The sequence below is a fragment of the Anas acuta genome, chromosome 8 (assembly GCF_963932015.1).
Source record: "Anas acuta chromosome 8, bAnaAcu1.1, whole genome shotgun sequence".
NCBI lineage: Eukaryota > Metazoa > Chordata > Aves > Anseriformes > Anatidae > Anas > Anas acuta.
In genome coordinates this window covers 5,715,924-5,734,929 of record NC_088986.1, presented here as the reverse complement: position 1 = coordinate 5,734,929, position 19,006 = coordinate 5,715,924, and the positions used below count along the sequence as shown (strand labels likewise).

At 41.9% G+C, this 19,006-nt stretch overlaps 1 protein-coding gene across 3 annotated transcripts in view; it reads right to left on the bottom strand.

Annotated features, from left to right (window-relative positions):
- GLIS1 (GLIS family zinc finger 1) overlaps window positions 1-19,006 on the bottom strand; it is a 189,419-nt gene that overhangs the window by 20,725 nt on the left and 149,688 nt on the right. For 2 of the 3 annotated variants that reach the window (XM_068690614.1, XM_068690616.1), the window contains 4 exons: window positions 17,759-17,920; window positions 14,254-14,364; window positions 10,927-11,059; window positions 5,025-5,175 (listed from right to left, as the gene is read on the bottom strand). In XM_068690614.1, the coding sequence (XP_068546715.1) occupies window positions 5,025-5,175; window positions 10,927-11,059; window positions 14,254-14,364; window positions 17,759-17,920 (557 nt within the window). The remainder of the gene's footprint in view (window positions 1-5,024; window positions 5,176-10,926; window positions 11,060-14,253; window positions 14,365-17,758; window positions 17,921-19,006) is intronic. The other variant, XM_068690615.1, reaches the window with a different exon arrangement.

Sequence of the window (19,006 nt, the reverse complement as noted above, 5' to 3'; positions counted from 1 at the left end):
TTATTCTTAACTGCGTATTATTGAAGTAAGCCTAAGCTAATGCTAATTTTGCTTTACGGGGGGAAAAAACTGTATAAGCCTATCTGGACATGATTATAAATGAATTCTGATCACATTTTCTACAATGAGATAAATGACTTGGGATTTGCAACCAGATGCTTTTAATTACTGATTTTCTTTGTTACATGAACCTCAGCTCCGCACCTGTACATTGTTCTTTCTTTGTACAGATGTACTGATGCCCCTTTTGCGTGCTCAGGTCCATAACACTGAGATAAATTATGATGGATTCTTGGCTTCCTCCATTGAAAATGTTTTCAGCTGTCAGGGATATCTGTTTCTTGTTATTGGTTTTAGTGCTTTTGAAAGAAAGTCTAAAACACTGACTTGTGTATTCTATTATAAATGAAGAGTATTCTCCAGTGGAATTCACAATGAATGAATGATGCATCTCCTTGGTCCTAGGAACTGTTTTAAAACTGTGTAGGTATTTAGTTCTCCAGAGTACTTCTTGAGAGTAAAAGTTTGTTTCCTACAAAGATTCTAGCAATGCAAGATCTGGCTTACACCTTTCTTACTAAGTATAACATGGCAGTAATACAAACAAAAAACTAACACACAGGATTTTATCCTGCGCATTTTATTCAACCTTAAAAATATCAGGAATTTCAAATCTGGTGTTCCCTTGTTGAGCAAAAAGGGAGGCTCTGTGTACCTTGTTTTACTTGAAGTAGAGAGAAATGAAGGACTAAACTTTTAACAGAGACCTCTTTACAGCGAAGTATTTCTGTGCTATTTGAATTAACAGGTGCTAACAAGCAAGCAAACAAAAAATCTGATGTTTAAGCAGCCTGATTAAAATGTCTCTTTTCATTTGATTGCTCTTAAGTCCTGTTTCTTGTGATTTTGTATGGGTAAGTGGCTCTTCAGGGAGGTCTGAAGCATGGTTTGAACTGTTTGCAGTTAGCTGGTGAGAAGCCTGGGCAAAAGAGAGTTCTATAAACCCTTTCCTCTAACCCTGATGACTTAATCCTTGATATTAAAGACTCACCATAATTATAAGACTGGATTCAGAGTTCTCATTAATCATCACCTATGGACACCATAGATGTCTTAATCTCACTAGTTCTTCATTGACTGTTGTGTTTACAGAGCAGAAATGAACTAAATTGCCACAGGAGGATATAAAAAATAGTTTTGCTTTCCTTTCCCTTGGAGACACATCACCTTCTTGGTGAAGTTATTATTTGTCAGTCTCCCCAGCTTCTTCTGAGAACATAAGTGCTGTTTGTTATGAGCGGCACGAGTGAGCGAGGGCCTCACAGTCACTTATAGAGGGACTGTGTTCAGATCCTACAAAGTGACCTTGTTCGGTCATTAAGCTGAATTGGTGCAAATCCCTTACTTTGTGCCACCACTTAAACTCATTTAACTTTAGTCAGATCAGTTTCATTTAAACCAATAATTTATCACACTAAACATTTTAAACTGGAACTTAGGGAACTGGTCTACAAATACAACTAAGTACATTTTTAGATGACTTAGATAATACCAGCGTAAAAAATAGCAGAGAGAAAGCCAAGTGCAACATCCACCTAAGATTTAATACTAAAAGCTGTGCTTCCATCTTCATACTGCTACAAATCAAAATGGACCACTTTTGCAATGGACAAAATGAAACCAAATTAGACATTATATATGGCATATGCTACAAGAAATGCTAAAATAACATTTTGCTACCTGAAGTAAAAAATAAATATATATTTAAACTCGAATCATGACAAGCCCTCTTTCTGGATGCTGAACTATTTCTCAGTCACACAGTTTTAGTTTAATTAATATCAATATAAGTTAAAGTAAATTATTTGGTCTAGTGTATATTTCATACCAGAATTTGAAAAAAATGTTCTCCGTATTGTATAATGCCAGTATAAATACATTTGGTAATGAAGTCAGATTTTGTTAGAACATTTTCAAGTGAATTAGATAATTTTGTCAAACCGTTTAAATGTCCTAGTAAACCATTTGGGAAAATTGACTGCTACACTTGGTATTGACTTTGGCAAAGGATGGTACGGCATAGGGCTTTTTTTTATTAAAAAAAAAAAAAAAAAAAGCCTTTAAATCAAATTCTGAATCTTCTGTCGAATTTGAGTAGACTATTTGTACTCTGCCTCATGTAGTTTTTGGCATCTTGCATATTTGATGACTCAGTAATTAGATTTCTTGATAATAATCATTTAGTTCATTCCACAGACTGAAACTATGCAATCCAGTCTTGTCATCGTACTGATTCACAGTATAGAAATTCTTTGCATTTACTTAAACGTGAATGCTGAGACAGCTGACAAATGAGGCAAAACATTGTATGGTTGCCAGCCAGCTAGAGCAGTTCACATGAAGAAAGGTAGTGTTAGGTGTTTCTTTCCTATTGTAAACCACGTGTATTTTGTATGAGTAATGGCATGCTGCTGCAAACTGGTAAAGGGGTAACAGGTCTAGAATTCAGGTATTAGATCATTAAGTGATTTTTCCTAGTTAAATGAGTGGATGCTTTACACAAAACTGTGCTAAATGAAATTCAAAGGCTGTTACTTCACACTAAGCTTTCTGTATTTGCAGTTAAAATGCCATGGATGGGATTTATTTCAGCAGTCCTTAATTGTGTAAGTATAAACAGTTAAAATACAGAAAGAAGATCTGGGGTTGGGTGTGACAATACTGAATGTGGATTATTTGAGTTTAGAAAATGGTATTTGAGATCCTGAAAAATTCCAAGTCATTATGTCATGAAACTAGATAGCCTGTTTTAAAATAACCATTAAAAATACATTCCCTTCTCTATTTCCTGATGTTTGGTTCATGGTTAGAAATCCGTTATCATCCCAGACTTACATTTTGTCATAGGATATTAACTATGGTGTTTCCACAAAGACTTTGCGTTGCTTAAGTCTGTAAGCACTGAGATAATGCATCAGCACTGTCGTCTCCTCTGAGGAAGAATCCTAATTCCACTAGAACTGAAAACAGCAGTGACCATTCTGATGTAAGCTTTGGCCTAAGCAAATGATCAAAACGTCTGGAGAAGGAGCCGGTGAGGAGCTCAGCTCACTCAGCACAGTGAGAGCTGAAGAGAAGTGCTGTACTCTGGTGGGGAGACACAAAGGGGCAGGACGGAGAATTTATCTGGGACCTTCCAACCCCTCAAACTGGCAAGTTGACTGCTGCCCTTATTCTGGTCAGATCTTTGCTTTTGTGTTTTTTTTTTATTAACAGTACCAAGAGGTAAAGTGCTTTTGAAACAAATCTACCTTACTGACTACCTGTTAAGTTCTTCCTATAGTGTACCTTTAGGCCATTTCATTCTCGGTTGGACTTTTTGCCTACCCTAGAAAGCCTACCCTAGAACCAACTCAAGGAAGAAACAGCTGGGCAGTGCACTGGGGAGCATGGAGGAAGGCACCCTGCTCCCCTGGGCTCAACTAGTCCCATGCTGCAGGGAAAGAGTAGCTTGAGGATTACCTTCATTTTTGACTCTCATCTCCATTCCTCCTGTTTGCACTCACTGCCTTCTCTGCTACAGAAAACTTCACATTGACCTGCTGCAACTTCCACCTAAGTCCTCCTGCCCAGTGCCTCCTGTTGGCCATGTCTCTGTCATGGGCATGAGTCTGTCAACGCGAAATAAAAGGTGAGGAATGTGGGTGGCAGGGCAGGGGGGAGAGGGTTTGGACACAGGCACCTTATGTAAGCTTTTCAGTAATTTAGGGACAAAGTCTACTCCTATGATGGGCAGATATGCATTGAATGGTGGGGAGGCACGGGTCCTGGCACGGGTCAGAAGAGGTGGCTGAGGGAGGAACAGGGCATAGAAGCTAAGCTTGCTACAGCATTCATTCCCCAATTCAGAAAAAAAAAGGCAACAGCTTGTTCCTAATTGAACTTCCTCAGTCAGACAGTTCTTCAACTATTCCAGGTGTAATTTTCCTTGTTGCACTCTTTCCATGTACCCCACCTTCTATCTGTTGCTTAAAGAGTACAATTAAAACTTCCTGGGCTTTCCTTTCCCCATATAAAAAAAGGGATAGGTCAGCCACTGACAAAGATAGAAAAAAAATCTACATTCACTCACTGGCCTTGCTGAAGAACCCCAACATATTATTAGGTAAAAAGTCTTCATCTCTCTGTATCTCAAGTTCCCATCAGTAAAGCAAAATCAGAGTACCCTCCCTGTCCAAAGCACTAGGAAGAAAAAAAATGCAAGTTTGATGTGTGATTTACATGAGTGAAGGCACCATGAGTGTAGCAGAAAGATGAGTTGAATTTTGTGGCTTACAGAGATTCTTTGCTGTTGAGATGCTTTGAGGTCCTTGAAGAAATGGTAAAATAGGAATATCACATAAGGTAGTGATGCAATACAATCTGTACTGTAGCAATGCAATCTCTGTAATCATTGTGATAATATCCCCTTCCCTGATTAGGATCTTACTGGTTAATGCTTACAGCTGAAAAATGTATTACCAAAAATCTCAACAGAGAGCAAGGAAGTGAGAAAACTTGCCATTCTGACACAAACTAAGTCTTACAAAGGCAAACATTGCCTTATTCCCGAGTGAGTCATAGTTTGGATTTTACCCTTTGAGAATTTTTTCATCTTAGCTAAGAAAAGTTCTCTGCACTTACCCAAATCTACAAGAAGTCATTGAGGAAGAATTTAAAAAATTAAATACAATTGCACTCTGTGGAGAAAAACAAAATCTCAGTGTATTTCGTGGAAGACAAAGATACGGCTGTAATGTCAAATTTTTAGAAATGTCAAAGTTTGCCCTGCTTTGTGCAGTGGATGGATGAGGTGAACTTTTGAGGTCCCTTCCAAATTAAATTACTCTATAATTCTAAAACAAATGGAATTGCTTAGTTTGAGTCAGTGTTTTTCATTCAAACAGCATTCATGCAAACCAAGATAAACAATTAATCGTTCACTATCATGCCAGACAGAGGCCAAGCATGTTTCACACACATACCCTTCCCTGGCACTTTCCAACGGTGACTGGTGGTGATGTGGACTGGAGAGGGTGGAGTCAAGAGGATGGTGCCTTGAAGGGATGTCGTGAGGAGGTGGCAATACACCTGGTGAGGGACCGTTATGGTTAGCACTGGAACCACTGTACATGCCTGTGAACAAACAAACATCATTTTGCAATGTAAAATAAGCAAGGAAAGGAGAATCCAAGTGACATGATAGTTTCTAACTCCTTCCCTGTCCCCCAGCCCACCCCGACACACACATGGGGCAGCACACCTCTGTTGGGGCAGTCGCCTACCCAGACACACAGCATGGTAGTGAATACCCGTGTTTGCCATGGCACTCAAGCTGTATCAGGGCATTTTGACACGTGTGTGTCTCCCCTCCAACACTCTCGGATGGTCCTGTGACTGGAGATGTGGACGCACTCCCCCCAGCAGCCTGTGGGACCTGGCAGGACTCTCACCCTGCCTTCGCTGTACTTCAGCGTTCTAGATGCCGTTTGCTCATGCCACCCTATGGCAGGGGGGAAAAAGGCCTGGCTCCTCTAAGTGCAGTTCTTGGCAAAGCCTGGTCTTCTTTTCTCTGCTTCTCTGCCTGTCTCCTCCCTTCTGTGTTTACCTACAATACAGCTCCCAGAGTTTTGGCCCACTGAGGCATGTACACAGCCGTGGACTAGGGCAGCCACTGACATTGTACTGTGAAAGTTGTGGGGGGCAGACGAGGTTTGCCAGCTCCCAGTGCCCAGCTACAGCTCAGTGGTCCCCACACATCCTCTGAGGGCTAGTTTCTTTGCCTTCTTTCTTTCTGCAGTGTCCACCTTTCCCGTCCTGCTCAGTGTGTGAGTTACACGCCGAGGAAAAGGGAGCTGTGTGTCAGCCGTGCTTTGCCGTGTCCCACACCACTGGCAGGGTTTGGGATGGCTCTCGTCCCAAACCCTCTGAGGGACATGTAACGGGCTGAAAGCAACAGGAAAAGCTGAGGCCAGGCGGAATGTGTGACAGCCCTCCGGGTGGGTAAGCAGCGGCTGAACATCAGCATCTGTTTCTTTGTGACTGAAGAGTTAGAACCACTAGGGCAAGATTCCAGCCACCTTTGTCAGGGACTTCAGATGAGTCAAAAACCTCTCATGAACAATGAGTCCTCGGCTGTTGACAGATCTAAAAGAACGAAAATGAACCACATCATCTCTGTCTCCCGCTAGACAGAACATTTGTCAACCAGCCAGTGAAAACAACTTGCTTTCTGCACCGAAAGCCAGACAGAAGGGGTTTTAAGAAGTCAGATGTTCCCAGGTGATGCGAGGATTTATTTGTCAAAGCCTCTTCTGATAACAGTAAGCCAGTAGCTAGGATGCTACACTGTGAGAATGCTGTTACTTCAGCCCATTTTACGATATAATCGATTCCACTTCCCACAGATCCTTCTTGTTCACACATTTGTTCTCAGGCTTGGCAGATGAGCCAAACACCCATTCAACTTTGTGCTGTGTCATTTCACACTTGAGCTGTATTTCCACACGCAGTTCAGGTATAGCACAGCCTGGAGGAAACTGCTGAATCTAGGAAGGGAGGTTTGTGCTCTCTATCTGACTGAGATAGCCTTAATGGCCCCTTGGTGATAGCTCACCCAAAAAAAGTTAAAAAACTCACAGAAGAGAGTTCTAATAGTGTAGCAGCCAGTAAACACATACTTTTTTTTTGTCTTACAGTCCCACCCCTGAACAGTTCATGAATGTTTCAGAGGTCTCCCCTCGGCTCTTCCTTACTGCCCCAGCTACCAGGGATGGTTGCAGTTCTTTGCTTGGGGTGGATGAAGACAGAGTGCCACAGTACCTGATTCTCAGCTACTGCTCAGGTATTACCTTTACAACAAGAAAATCACAGCCAGCACACCCCTCTAGAGAGGCAAAAAAAAAAGTTAATAAGAACACCCCACACATCCACACATCCTTATGTCTGAGAGCTGTGTCCTGCACAATCCCATGCACTCAAACCCACCCCATCAGAAAAGAACATGAAACCACAATTGCTGCTGCTCTCCCTTTCTGCCACACTTTGCCAGGACCAGTACACAGAGGAATTTACCCAGCTGTGGAACAACTTGGGCAGACACCCACTGCCCACACTGGGCTTGGAGCTCCTCTCCCATTGAAGCAGGGCTCCTTCCATCTACCCTGAATTAATCCGTGTTTTCACTTACTGATTACACCTCCTCTGGAAAAGCACCCCGCTTGGAGCATGTGTGCTGAGGTTTGTGGGGTTAGCTCACCAGTGAGCTTTCCTTTTCCTGCATCTTTATTCACCACAACGCCTTCGCTCCTGCTGGGTTGGACACGTGGCATCTCTTGTCCTCAGGTCCCCCCGGCCCTCCTGCCACACCGCAGCGTGTGCTGCCTCACCCCAGAGGCCGCTGGCTGCCCTCGCACTGACAGCCTGGCCCCGCAGCACCGCTCGCTCGGCAGCCCACCGCAACCTCAGCCGAAGCACGTCGGGATGAAGCCAGCTGTCCCCATCTCCTCTGTGACGCTTTGACAAATGTGGCGCAGCACGTGCGCTGGCGGCTGCCAAGCAGCATGTGGCCCAGCTGAGCCCTGCCTGCTGCTCCCGCGGGGGGGAACGCTCGTTTTGGGTGCCACTCTCTGGTATCCAGCTGCCAGGATTCATGAGACTCATCAGAACGCAATTATCTCTGGGGCGTTTGTCAAATGTGGTTGAGCTTGGCTAAGGGATTAAAAAAATAATACTGTGGGGAAGGGGACTGACACATGTGGACAGCGGCGAGCACAACGATTACGTAAGTCTCGCTTCCTAAGGAAATGAGACTAGGCCCAGAGCCCCGATCTGCACAACGCTGGGCCAGGGAGAGCAAAAAGGGAGCTGCGAGGCTGCTCTGGCACCAGGCACGGGGCCGTGTGCTCCTGGGCCTGGTGATGAAGCTCTGAGACTGCACAGCCTTCCGCTTAGAGCGGGCCGCGTCCGCCCCTGAAGCTTCTGGATAGCGAGAAAGCCGAAAGATGAGCCAACGTAGGCCAAGCATTGCCCCTATTGTTTGCTCACTTTGCTTGCAGGGGGTGTCTGCCTGTAATTAGGAGTATTTCCAAGGCCATGTGGCACAAGCAATGGAAGACGGGGTTTACTATGGGATTCCATGCGAGTCTGCAGTGAGACATCATTCATTTCTCTTGAGTCACTAGGGGCCAAATTTAATTTATTTAATATTAAGTTCAAAACAAGGGCACTCCAACAGAATATTAACTTCACTTCAGAGGTACAGACCTTTCACTGCTCGTGGGCACTGTGCTGGGCGTACCGCGCTAGGCTCTACGCAGGCCATGAGCCATTTAGTCTGCTACTGGAACTCATTTTGGCTGTCAAAATTTCAATGTGTGTATTTACAGAATTAAAACACTCAAAAATTGGAGTTGCTGCTGTCACTCGGATCCCATGACTGGGTGTGAAACCCAGCAACAACAGTGCTTTTAGAAGGAAATAATGGCAGTGGCAGTTTACATGTATCAGGAAAGAATGAGAGCGAACTGCCTTGTTCAGGAAAGAAAGAGGTATCTGCTGACACGAGGGTGGACAAGTCCTTCCCACTGCCGATCCCTAACAGTAAGGAAGAGTCATATGACAGCAGAGAAATGCTGCATTTCCTTTGCTCCAGGGACAACCTTTGCCTGAGAAACCAGGTGCCTCTACAATGGAAGAAGTCAAGGAGGAAGAGCAGTTGCTATTCCAGCCTCACTCAGTATCATTTTCAATAGTTCCAAAAATTCATCTTCTCTTCCAGCTTCTTTTCCCTTTTTTACAGCAGGGAGCTATGATATTCTTAGTACCTGAAGTCGCACAGAAGCCTTTGGAGCTGTTATAAATGACTGCTCCTGCAAGCCCAACCCAGTTCAGGGCTGTGCATCTTGGGCCTCTTCACGCATTGACCACCTCAGCTTGTAAATATGTGTCATCAATCAATAATTTAAATGGCTTGGCCTTTAACCTTAACATCTGTTGCCAAAATGGTACTTTGAGCATCTGTGACTAGCAGCATTTTTTTTTTCAGCTTTATGCCAGAAAGAGACCAGAAAAAAAAAAAAAAACAATAACAAAACGGGCATGCCCAGAAGAGACGTCTGCATGGGGTTACCTGAATGGAGATAACTTCCTTTGCAGGGAGGGCGAGAGAAGCCCTTGGGCACAGCTGGACTTGAATGTGAGCAGCCATGAAGCAATTTACAAGGAAGGTAAAAGAAGATCTAAGCAAACAATGGGTTCCTCTGACTGCAAAATATTCTTTTGCTCACTGTCTTACTCAGTCCTAAGCACAAACCTGCTTTGAAGTTTGACACAAGGGACGGGAGTTTTTTACATATTTCATTTTTCTATGATTGGCTTTCATCCCTGACATATTTAAAATGTGCTTTAACTTGGAGAAAGACAAAACTGAAACTCTCCAGGAATCCAAGTGATCCCTAAAGCCCAGAGCTCTGCACATTAATAATGTGGTTTCTTTGGAAAAAAAAAAAAAAAAAAAAGCTCAAACTATGAACACTTTCATATTTTCAAGTGGCATTAAGAGACCATCATATACTGTATTCATCCATACATATCCTATATACAGTATTACAGCTGCTTTGTCCAGAAATATTATCTCTGCTTATGTGAAAGAGCAAACATGCAAACTATAGGTGGCAGCAGGAATGTCCTTATGCTTTAAATCTGTAAGGATCAGCACTTTAGCTTATTTGCCCTAAATAATGATAGAGGAACAGTTTTGCCTATGGAATTACACCACACATAATATGAAGTAATCTCTGTTTCACTGTAAAATAGTGATTTATTTTCCCTAGCACTTTTTCATACTGTGCATGTGATGGGGTCTCTTATAGGGTGACCTGATGGAAGTATCACGAAAGATTTACTAAGTTTTTTACAACAACCCTGTAACAGACTGATACAATCGGCAAAGAAATTGTTGGAGAAACCCAGTATTATTGACAGACTAAACCTTTAATTTCAGAAGAGGTTCTCAGAACTGACACTGTGAGGTCAGGGCTGGTCCATTTATCTGTAAGCAGTAACTTTTTTCTTGTTTTATTGTGGCCACTTGAAATCTGAGGCTATTCCTGAGGTTATTAACCACACCCCATCCTGAGGGCAATGTCACCGGGCTTTCCTGTCCTGCCTGGAAGGGAGAGGCTGGACTGCCAAGGGTGGAGAGCAGAGGCCATGTGTTGCCCTCACACATCTCAGGAGTGCAGATGACAAAGCCAGAGCATTGAAGTAATTCCCCCAAGTCCCTCCAGCTTCCTGCCACCTCGGAGCCACATATAAACCGGGAGTGCAGACTCCCAGGGGAGCGCTGCTGGAATGATGGGTCATTTCCCTTCCTACTCCATCCTGCTCAGCAGGTACATTCCAACGTTTTAGTGCAACTTAAACTAGAAAGTGGAATAGGAGGTGTCAAACAGGATGATTTTGTTGCTGCTGTTTTTAACATTTGGTGTGAGAAAAAAAGGATGAAATTCTTCCCTAAGTAACTCTAGTCATTTAGTACTCTTACAAAGCAAAATACAGTAATAAAGAGCACCAGCTCATCCCTTGGTGCAGGTGAATGAGCATCTGGCATTCTTGTTTTCTAATCCCAGTTTACCTTTGGTTTTCTCTAAGTCTCAACAGGAAAAAGCTAGGATTTATCTGGAAAGCTTGAACTGAGCTACTAAATCAATTTAAAACAGATTCATTTGGCCCTAAGCTAAAATGTTTTATGAATGATCTTAGCAAAGAACTCACAAAATTATTTCATTTTATTTTATTATGTATTTTTTTCTAACCTCTTCCATTGTGGCAAATCAGACCCACAAGCTTTTTTGACATTAGCATGATACTTAGAAATATTCTTACCTGTAATTAAATCATGATGACCTACAGATCGACCACATTTCCCATCCAAAATGTGTTGTGAAGATGTGTGGAGCTGTTGTATAGCTAAGCATTCACTTAGTACATCCTGTTCGATATCAGTACATGAATTTAGCTACAAGAGGAAGATAAAACAAACATTTTGTTTCAAAGTAAACCAAATGACGTCTAATTAAATTCATATGTCTCTTTGCTTAAAGATTATGTACAGAAGGAAGGAGCAAAATGACATTCTTAGCAACTTGGTATAATTAAGGATATATCTATTAGTTGGTATTTCTAATTAGAGATAATTTGGGTTTTCTTAAGCACACAAGTTAAGTGTGTTAATCTTAAACTGAGAGCAGTTTGCTCCAGACAGTAATGTACCCTGGGTTTCTTCAAACCTTCCATAGTAGTTTAACTGCATATTTTCAGGCTTTCTATAGTTTCTTGGGTTCTGTGGCAAAAGGATTGCATGACGTTGTTACTGTGACACTTGGAAAGACATTTGATAGGGAAAGAAAAGTGTTTGTGCTTATCAGATTAGAACTGGTGGAATAATGTGCTGTCAGTAATGTGTACGAGGTATCACCAATATGTCAGCTGTTCTCCAAGTAAATTAAAGCTCTGGCAAAAGTGTCTGAAGCAAACTCTTGAAAACCACAATGTCGATCATATTAAAAACAGCAGGAGAGGAGAATTAAGAAAGAAAAGCATTTCTAATTCTCTTTCAAACATGCTGACGTTGCCAAGCTTTTGTCATAATATAGTGCTCACATTACACACACAGCCATCATATTCTATAGCCATTAATAAATAGTTATTGTCTCTCTGTTTACAGTTTTGCATACCAATCTCCCCTGGGTTTGGTTATTCTAAATAAAAGATCCAGGCAAACCTATTCAGAATTCTGCTATACAGCCATTTGTTTGATCAAGATAAACATCTAACATTTGGATCACAAAGTGCATCTGCAGCCAATTAAACTTAAACTACTACTAAATTAACAGCTAACTTTCTCGTATTTTGTGCTTGTAAAGCTGTTCAGAACAACCAAATATTACCGCTGCAGTCATCTAAGCCATGTTCGTAATATTCAGGGTTCCTTTGATGTAAGTCAAAATGCACAGGGCATTTTCTTTTGTATCAGAGATGGCGCATTTTGGTAGCATATCTCAACTGAGACATGCGGGCAGAGCATTTTTCTTTCTTGGCTAAATCATTGCTACTCAGAACTCCGAGGAAGCTGATGCCAACAGGAAACTGCCTTTCCAGAGTAGTAACCAAAATTGAGCAAGTGAGTGTGAACAATATTTTCCCTTTTTATCCTATGTCTGAAATCCAACGTAGACCATCACTATTTCAATAGCAATGAGATTTACTTAGTTGTGAAAGGATGGTGTGGTTTTTTTTTTTTTTTTCCTGTAATATGATTAAGTGAAATATCTGTTTATTATTTCTTTATGAATCAGATTCAGCTTGGTCCCTTTTAAGAGAGACTGATCAAAATGCTCTTCCAATCTACTGCTTTCTCAAATGCCTTTTAGGTTAAAGGAAAAAAGACAAAGGATCAAACATTCATAAAGTTATCATGGGCAAATGAGACAGGAAATCCGAAGATGATTTCTAACCTCTGGAGGAGAGCAGATTTAGATTTGGTCTACCAAATAAGGTGTGGGAAGCAAGAAATTGACATTATTTTAAGATAGTCTTGATAAGTCTACGGGAGGGTATGTATATACATGCAGAAAAACTCCTCAAGCTAGGAGATTATGAGATATGAAACCCTGGATATTTGGTGTCCTGGTATGTCCAAGTAGCCCGAGTTTTCAATGTGTGTGCAGGGCATTTGCCCTGCTGTATTCCTTCTATGCTTAAGGCCTCCCCCTGCTTATCCAGGAAGTACTTTTTGCCCCTTAATGCAAAGTTTGGATTTAGGTATTTTCCCCACCTTCCTCTGCAAAACAGGCAATTGGCCTCATAAGTTGTTGGGGTGTAGTAATGGGGACTGTTCCTTTGTCCAGACGTAAAGGGTGCTAATGAGTTCCTGCATTCAGTCCTGTAGCCAGAGCTGAACAAACAATACCCATATCTGCTGTTAGGAAAGAATTCCCTCCTTCCTTTCCCCAAGAACTCCCTCCTTCCTTTCCCAAGAAGTCAGCAACCACTGGAAGGAAAAAGGTGGGCAGTTCTCTCCCTCAGAACACAGAGCATGGTTGCTTTCCGGGGTCATCTGAGAATTTCATGTAACAAATCTTCCTGTTGCAAAGATCTTGCTATTGCAAAAGATTTTGACTCTAATCTACCTCTTTCTGTGGCCAATTACAGTTACAGCTTTTTGTCTCTTACGGTCAGTAGGACCTAAAGGTTGCCCTATGGTATAGTTGAGAAGTGCTTTGCAACCTCTGGTGTGGGAGGCATGTGCACAGCACACTCTGAGGAAACCTACCAAGGCGAGAGCTGTAGTGAAACCACATTACCCTATAAAACAAAGCTGGGCTGCAATCCTAGGCAGTCCTTTCCAGCCCTGCCCACCGACATAAAAGTTCTGACTGGATCTGAGGACACCACTGCTGCTTGTTGGAGCTAATTGTCATTGCTTGCTAAGCCGTGTATTCCCTGCCACTCCTGGGCCGCAAATATGCTCATGGTCTGTTCTGTCACAGCCCGGCTCTGTGGGGTCCCAATCATCTGTTTACAAACTGCGTGTACAAATGCGTAATAAACAAGTCTCTGATCCTGGGCTGGAGCCCATAAGCCTCTCCGTTTAATAATGAGTTCAGGATTCAGCCCATAGAAACCAAAATGCTTATTTGAATCTAATACTAGTGAAACACAACTAGCAGCCTGGGTTTGGATTGACTTGTAAATGTGTTTAAAACACAGATGTGGTGGGAGAAGCGTGGGGGGGTTCATTCTGACCAATTACAAGCACTCCTTTTCTGACGTTTCCATAGTATGCTGGCTTTGTTTCACTTGAATTTGAGATAATCTGCTAGCATGTATTTACTAGCTGTTTGCAGAGACTCAATGCGTGAACATTTCATGCGAATGACCACAAAATTTGGGCTTGTGAACAGGAAAGAAATGGTTGGGCAGAAAATGTGGGACAAAGTGAAACTACCAGGTGGTGGCCTTAGAAGTGCAGAACTATGAAGTGAGCTGGTGAGCAATAATGATCAAAATCCAACAGGGAAATGAGCACAATTTGAGTTTTCTTGCAGCGGTATCGCAGAGGAACCCTGATTAGAAAATATATAAACTAAAGTTAAATTTAAAAACTGTGGAGACCTGGAGATGTGCCACTTCTTGCCTGGTGAGTCTTACCTTCTTACGCACCTGTTGTTCTTTGGCTGAATGAGCTTTCACGTGCTTGCGCAGCGAGCTGGGGTCGGTGTAGCGTTTGGAGCAGCCAGGAATCTGACAGGCGTACGGTTTCTGTAGGTGTGAGGAAAGGGAAATGATTTCATATTCCTGTGCATCTCTGCAGTTGGCACACAGAGCCCTGAAGGACACAGAACCATTTCTGTGCACCACGGCGTTAAGCCTGAGCTGCTTGCTCTGCTTGCCATTTCCAGATCTGCAAACTCCTCTGAGTACAAACGCCTGACACAGCGCAAACAGAGGAGCAGCGCCGATGGCTCTGACTTTGCTCTCCAGACAAGTGCTGAGAGCATTTGACACATCTGTAATCCTGCACACTGGATATATTACTGAGCTGAATTAAATGCTAATGAGATGTAATTGGATGGGCTTTGAGAGCATTAAGTCTTCTAGCCTTAACAGTAGACTAAATGATCACAAGAACACCCAACAAAATTATAAATATAGAAGTTCTGGTTTCTAATTCTGGTTTACATAGTTTTTACAACAACTATGTTCCACATGCAGCAGAGTAAAACGTGGAATAGCACACATTTGGTTTCCTTCATACCCTTTTCCTGTTTTGAACAACATCAACGTCTTTCTTTTTATAACTCCTAAGCAAACAACCTGCATCAAACATTAACATCTGAGCAAATCAATACAGAAACAAAAATCCACTATTGTTGACTTTGTTGGGAAGACCTTTCCAGCTGACTTTGGCATGCGTCAGAGCTCGCTGAAACGTGGCACAACATGAGCACTTTCCTACGAAAGCCATCTGAGCCTGGGCAAGCAGTTCCAGCGTGCTCTTCTCCTATGAAAATAAATAAATTTTAAAGGGCACTCCAATTTAGCTGCTGATTCTGGAGTCCCAGCAATGGAAAGCCTCACCAAGTTCTCCTCTCAGTTATGCCTACTTCCAGCTAGTGAAACACTATCTCCGTGCCGCAGTACGGCAGCCAAGTGAATGTGCAATTACCAAGCTGAACAAAGGGACTCTGGCACTTGTTGTTAAGTAACCATTGACTTAACTGGTAGCAAGGAGTGCTGTGTGTCAAAGCTCACAGCGTTTCAAAGCCGAACATGCCATTGTGCTTTGTTTTCTTGCCTCATCTGTCAACATAATCTTGGCCTTCTCACTTGTACCAGTAAGTCTTTTTGGTGCTTTCCCAAAGCTAGAAAACTGGTTTGTCATGACCCCAGGGTCACATTCTTTATTCCCCTTGATTTCAGATGGAGGATGCACAAAATGAAAAAAAAAAAAAAAAAGTTTTGGGAGAAGTGACTGTGAGGTCCTTTACACTGGTTGCTGTACTCGTGGAGGAGTGATGACGTGCCCTTTCTACCACAAGGACAGATACGTTCCCTTTGTTCTGCTTCTGCCTAGGAGAAAGATCTACTTCCAGATGATTTAGGAGAGATCTGATCAAACTAGCGTACACAGTAAGTCTCTGAAATTATTTACAGATTCTCCTCCTGGAGTAGATAAATGATGGAATGACCTACATTAAGAAGCTTTAAAACCAATTCCAAATGCACTCAATAAGGAATAAGTAGTCTGTATAAACCCCTTTTCTTTGTAAGTACCTCAAGAGGATATGTACTGCTGCTCTGCCCAGCCAGCAGGAAATTTCTTAAGGAATAATAGAATCATTCACCAAATCATGGCCTTACAGGCTAACACAGCACCTACCCAGAAAGTTATAGGGCAAAGCAGATTTATGGAGAGTGTCTGGAACACACAGGGAACTGACACCTGAGGAAGGACCATGGAAAACTTCAACAAATCCCTCAGCAGAACAAAGAGCAGAGTATTTTTCAAATAATTGGTGTAATCTGAATTACTGATAGAATCATTCAATTTAGTGATATGGACACTAGATGAAAATCTGACTATTTGCTTTGGCCATTTTCTTTGATGTTGTGGACAATTATTTTGCCACTGAGCTAACACAGTGTGCAGTCTATACAGTAGCACCATCCCGTAGCCCCATTATTTTTTACATTCATACAATACACCAAGTCAAATCACAGGACTTCAATTAATGCAAATAAGTGGAAGTCATTTAGTATAGTGTAGAGTTACAGAAACAGTTTTGAAGAACCTGAAACGGAATAGCATGGATGATATTTTTAGTCATTTAAGAAAGTTAGTAGAAAATGATTACTGTACCTTTTTGCTGATTTATGAGCATTTCAGACAATTAAGACAGAGATACAGGAAGAAGAAAAGAAAATAGAAAGTTAAGAGATTTATCTTCAATAGTGCACAGATCAACAGATATAAATATTTTTGCTTATTTTGTTAACTCATTGAATTATCTTTCAAAACTAATAAATGTCATTCCATTTGTGAGTCTGACTAATAAAAAATATATCCATTAGATTCAAGCAGTTACATTTCAAAACCATGCACCCAATTTAGTATATCCAGTTTCAAAAGAGAGGCATTTTAGAACTAATTACAAATTCAAATATCTCAGGTTGACTTTCAAATAAATAAAACATTGTTATTGTAAGTGTGCTTTGGTTTGGAAAATGTGACTGACTCGCTTCTCTTACTTGTTTGTTTTTGCAAGGCATAATGTACATGAGACATTCCTTAATGCTGCACTGTCTGAAATGTGTAACTGCTTAAAAAGTAAATATCAATTAAACTCAAAAGTTCTGCCCCATAAACACTTGGCCAAACATTAAACCGTATACTCATTTCTTTGAAAAAGACAAAGGAACAACTTGGGCTGTTATTCTTTAAAAGCTTTATGCTGGGGACTTAACTCATCTACAGAGTTGCCTACTTACTTTCTTTCCCCATAATATGGCGATTTAATTTTATCAGAGCCTAAGACACCAGACAGGTCCCCATCTTCTCTGCATGGCAAGTGGGAAGACTTGTAGAGCTGAGCCAGAACCACCAACTCTATATAAAGGTGAATTTGTTTCTTACAGTTCATACTGCTGGTGGGTATTTAGCTTACACCACAGCTGTATCTTTACCTTTACAAAATTATGTCCAAAACTGAGAGGCATTTACCTTCCATTAGATGTCTGAGCTGCTTTTGCATTCATTCAGAACAGACTTTAATGAAGCAACACAGGATAGGAAGTGAGACAATGACATACATTGAGCACAGCAGCGATGACTCGGCTTTCACTCATACTATACCTTATTGTACTGGTGCCTCCTCTTACTGGAATGGGAACAATGGGAGAGTTTGCTGAGTAACTTATTCCTGTGTACATTATTCCTCAGCATGAATAAGACAGTTGAATTTGCCTCTCTGAGATCAAGCCATTTTTTATTTCTGAATAACACTGAATTAAAAACAAAAGTACAGTTGCTTATAGCTGAGTTTTCTGAGATGCTCCTCATGAAAAGGAAAAGTCACCCTTCAGTTTCAGGACAGATTGTGTGCAAGGACTATTGGAAACCTCAGTGCAACTCCCGGTATGAAATCGTGCTTACGGTATCCAGGTGTGTTCGCTGATGCTTTGCCCGGTCGCTGGAGTTGCTGAAAGCTTTCTGGCAGCCTGGGTGCTGACACAGGTACGGCTTCTCCCCAGTGTGACTCCGGAGGTGAATCTTAAGGTTCTCAAGCCTAGAAAATGCCTTGTTGCAACCTTCAAACTGAAAAAGTCATAAAAAAATCGTTGTAAAGCACTATTAAATAAACCATGTGCAGCCACAATGAGAACAGTGTAAGATCCAAGTTGGACATGTAATAAATCAACCAACATTCAAACATCTGTTGAAATTTATGGATGAAACACAACATTTTGTGCTGTTCATTTAATCTGTCACTGAAGACATGGTGTGTAGCTCAATAATAATACACGGGTTATAAATATCTCACACGTTTTGTCTGAAGTACTGAACGTTTAAAGACATGGTGCCAGTACAGAAAATCCAAAGAAAGAACAAGTGTTCTGATGAGCTCTCTCAAATGTTAATTGGCACAGGATCCACTGTGGGCGATAACAATTAGCTGCTACGGACAGAGAGCACGAGGAGCTATTTGTGGCGGGCAAGAACCTGGTTTCAGGTGTCTGAAATCCTATACAGTGGAGCAGATGAGCACAGACTATTACAAGAAGACCTGATCCATTTGAAGATCAATCCAAAGGAGCTCTGCTGTCATTCTGCACCCTTTTCTTTACTAGCCGTATCATTCAGATCTTTCCTCAGCATTTACACAACCAGTAACCTGAGCAATTCTGATTTGTTAAGCACCCGTTTCATTAAGGAACTCAGTAATAATATGCTGCATAGCATTCATAACAGAAGTAGCTGTTTCAAATTAAATCTGAATAAATAAATAAATAAATGCTTAAAATTTCCAGCTACTGGGCCAGAGAAAGAGTATTTTGCATTGCTCAGTGGTGAGTTTCAGTGTTACAGACAGCAGGCGACTGCACTGGAGGAGCTGTGTCTAGGATGGGCTTTGAGGATTAACTCAGGTGAGCACAGATACGTGTACACGCACATGCACCAGCAAACCCAGAACACGGGCTCAGATGCTTATTCATGTGCACAACACTTCCCTGCACACTCACATGTGGTGGTGTGCCCATTTTGCCCACTCTGCCTTGCAGCCTCATGGCATTGCAGATTTCCTCGTGGCTCTATACAGATAGGAACTTGGCTCCGCTATAATTTGGGATCTCGCCACTTCCTTCTGCTGAGTCAGGATTTTGTTCTGCAGACTGACATTGG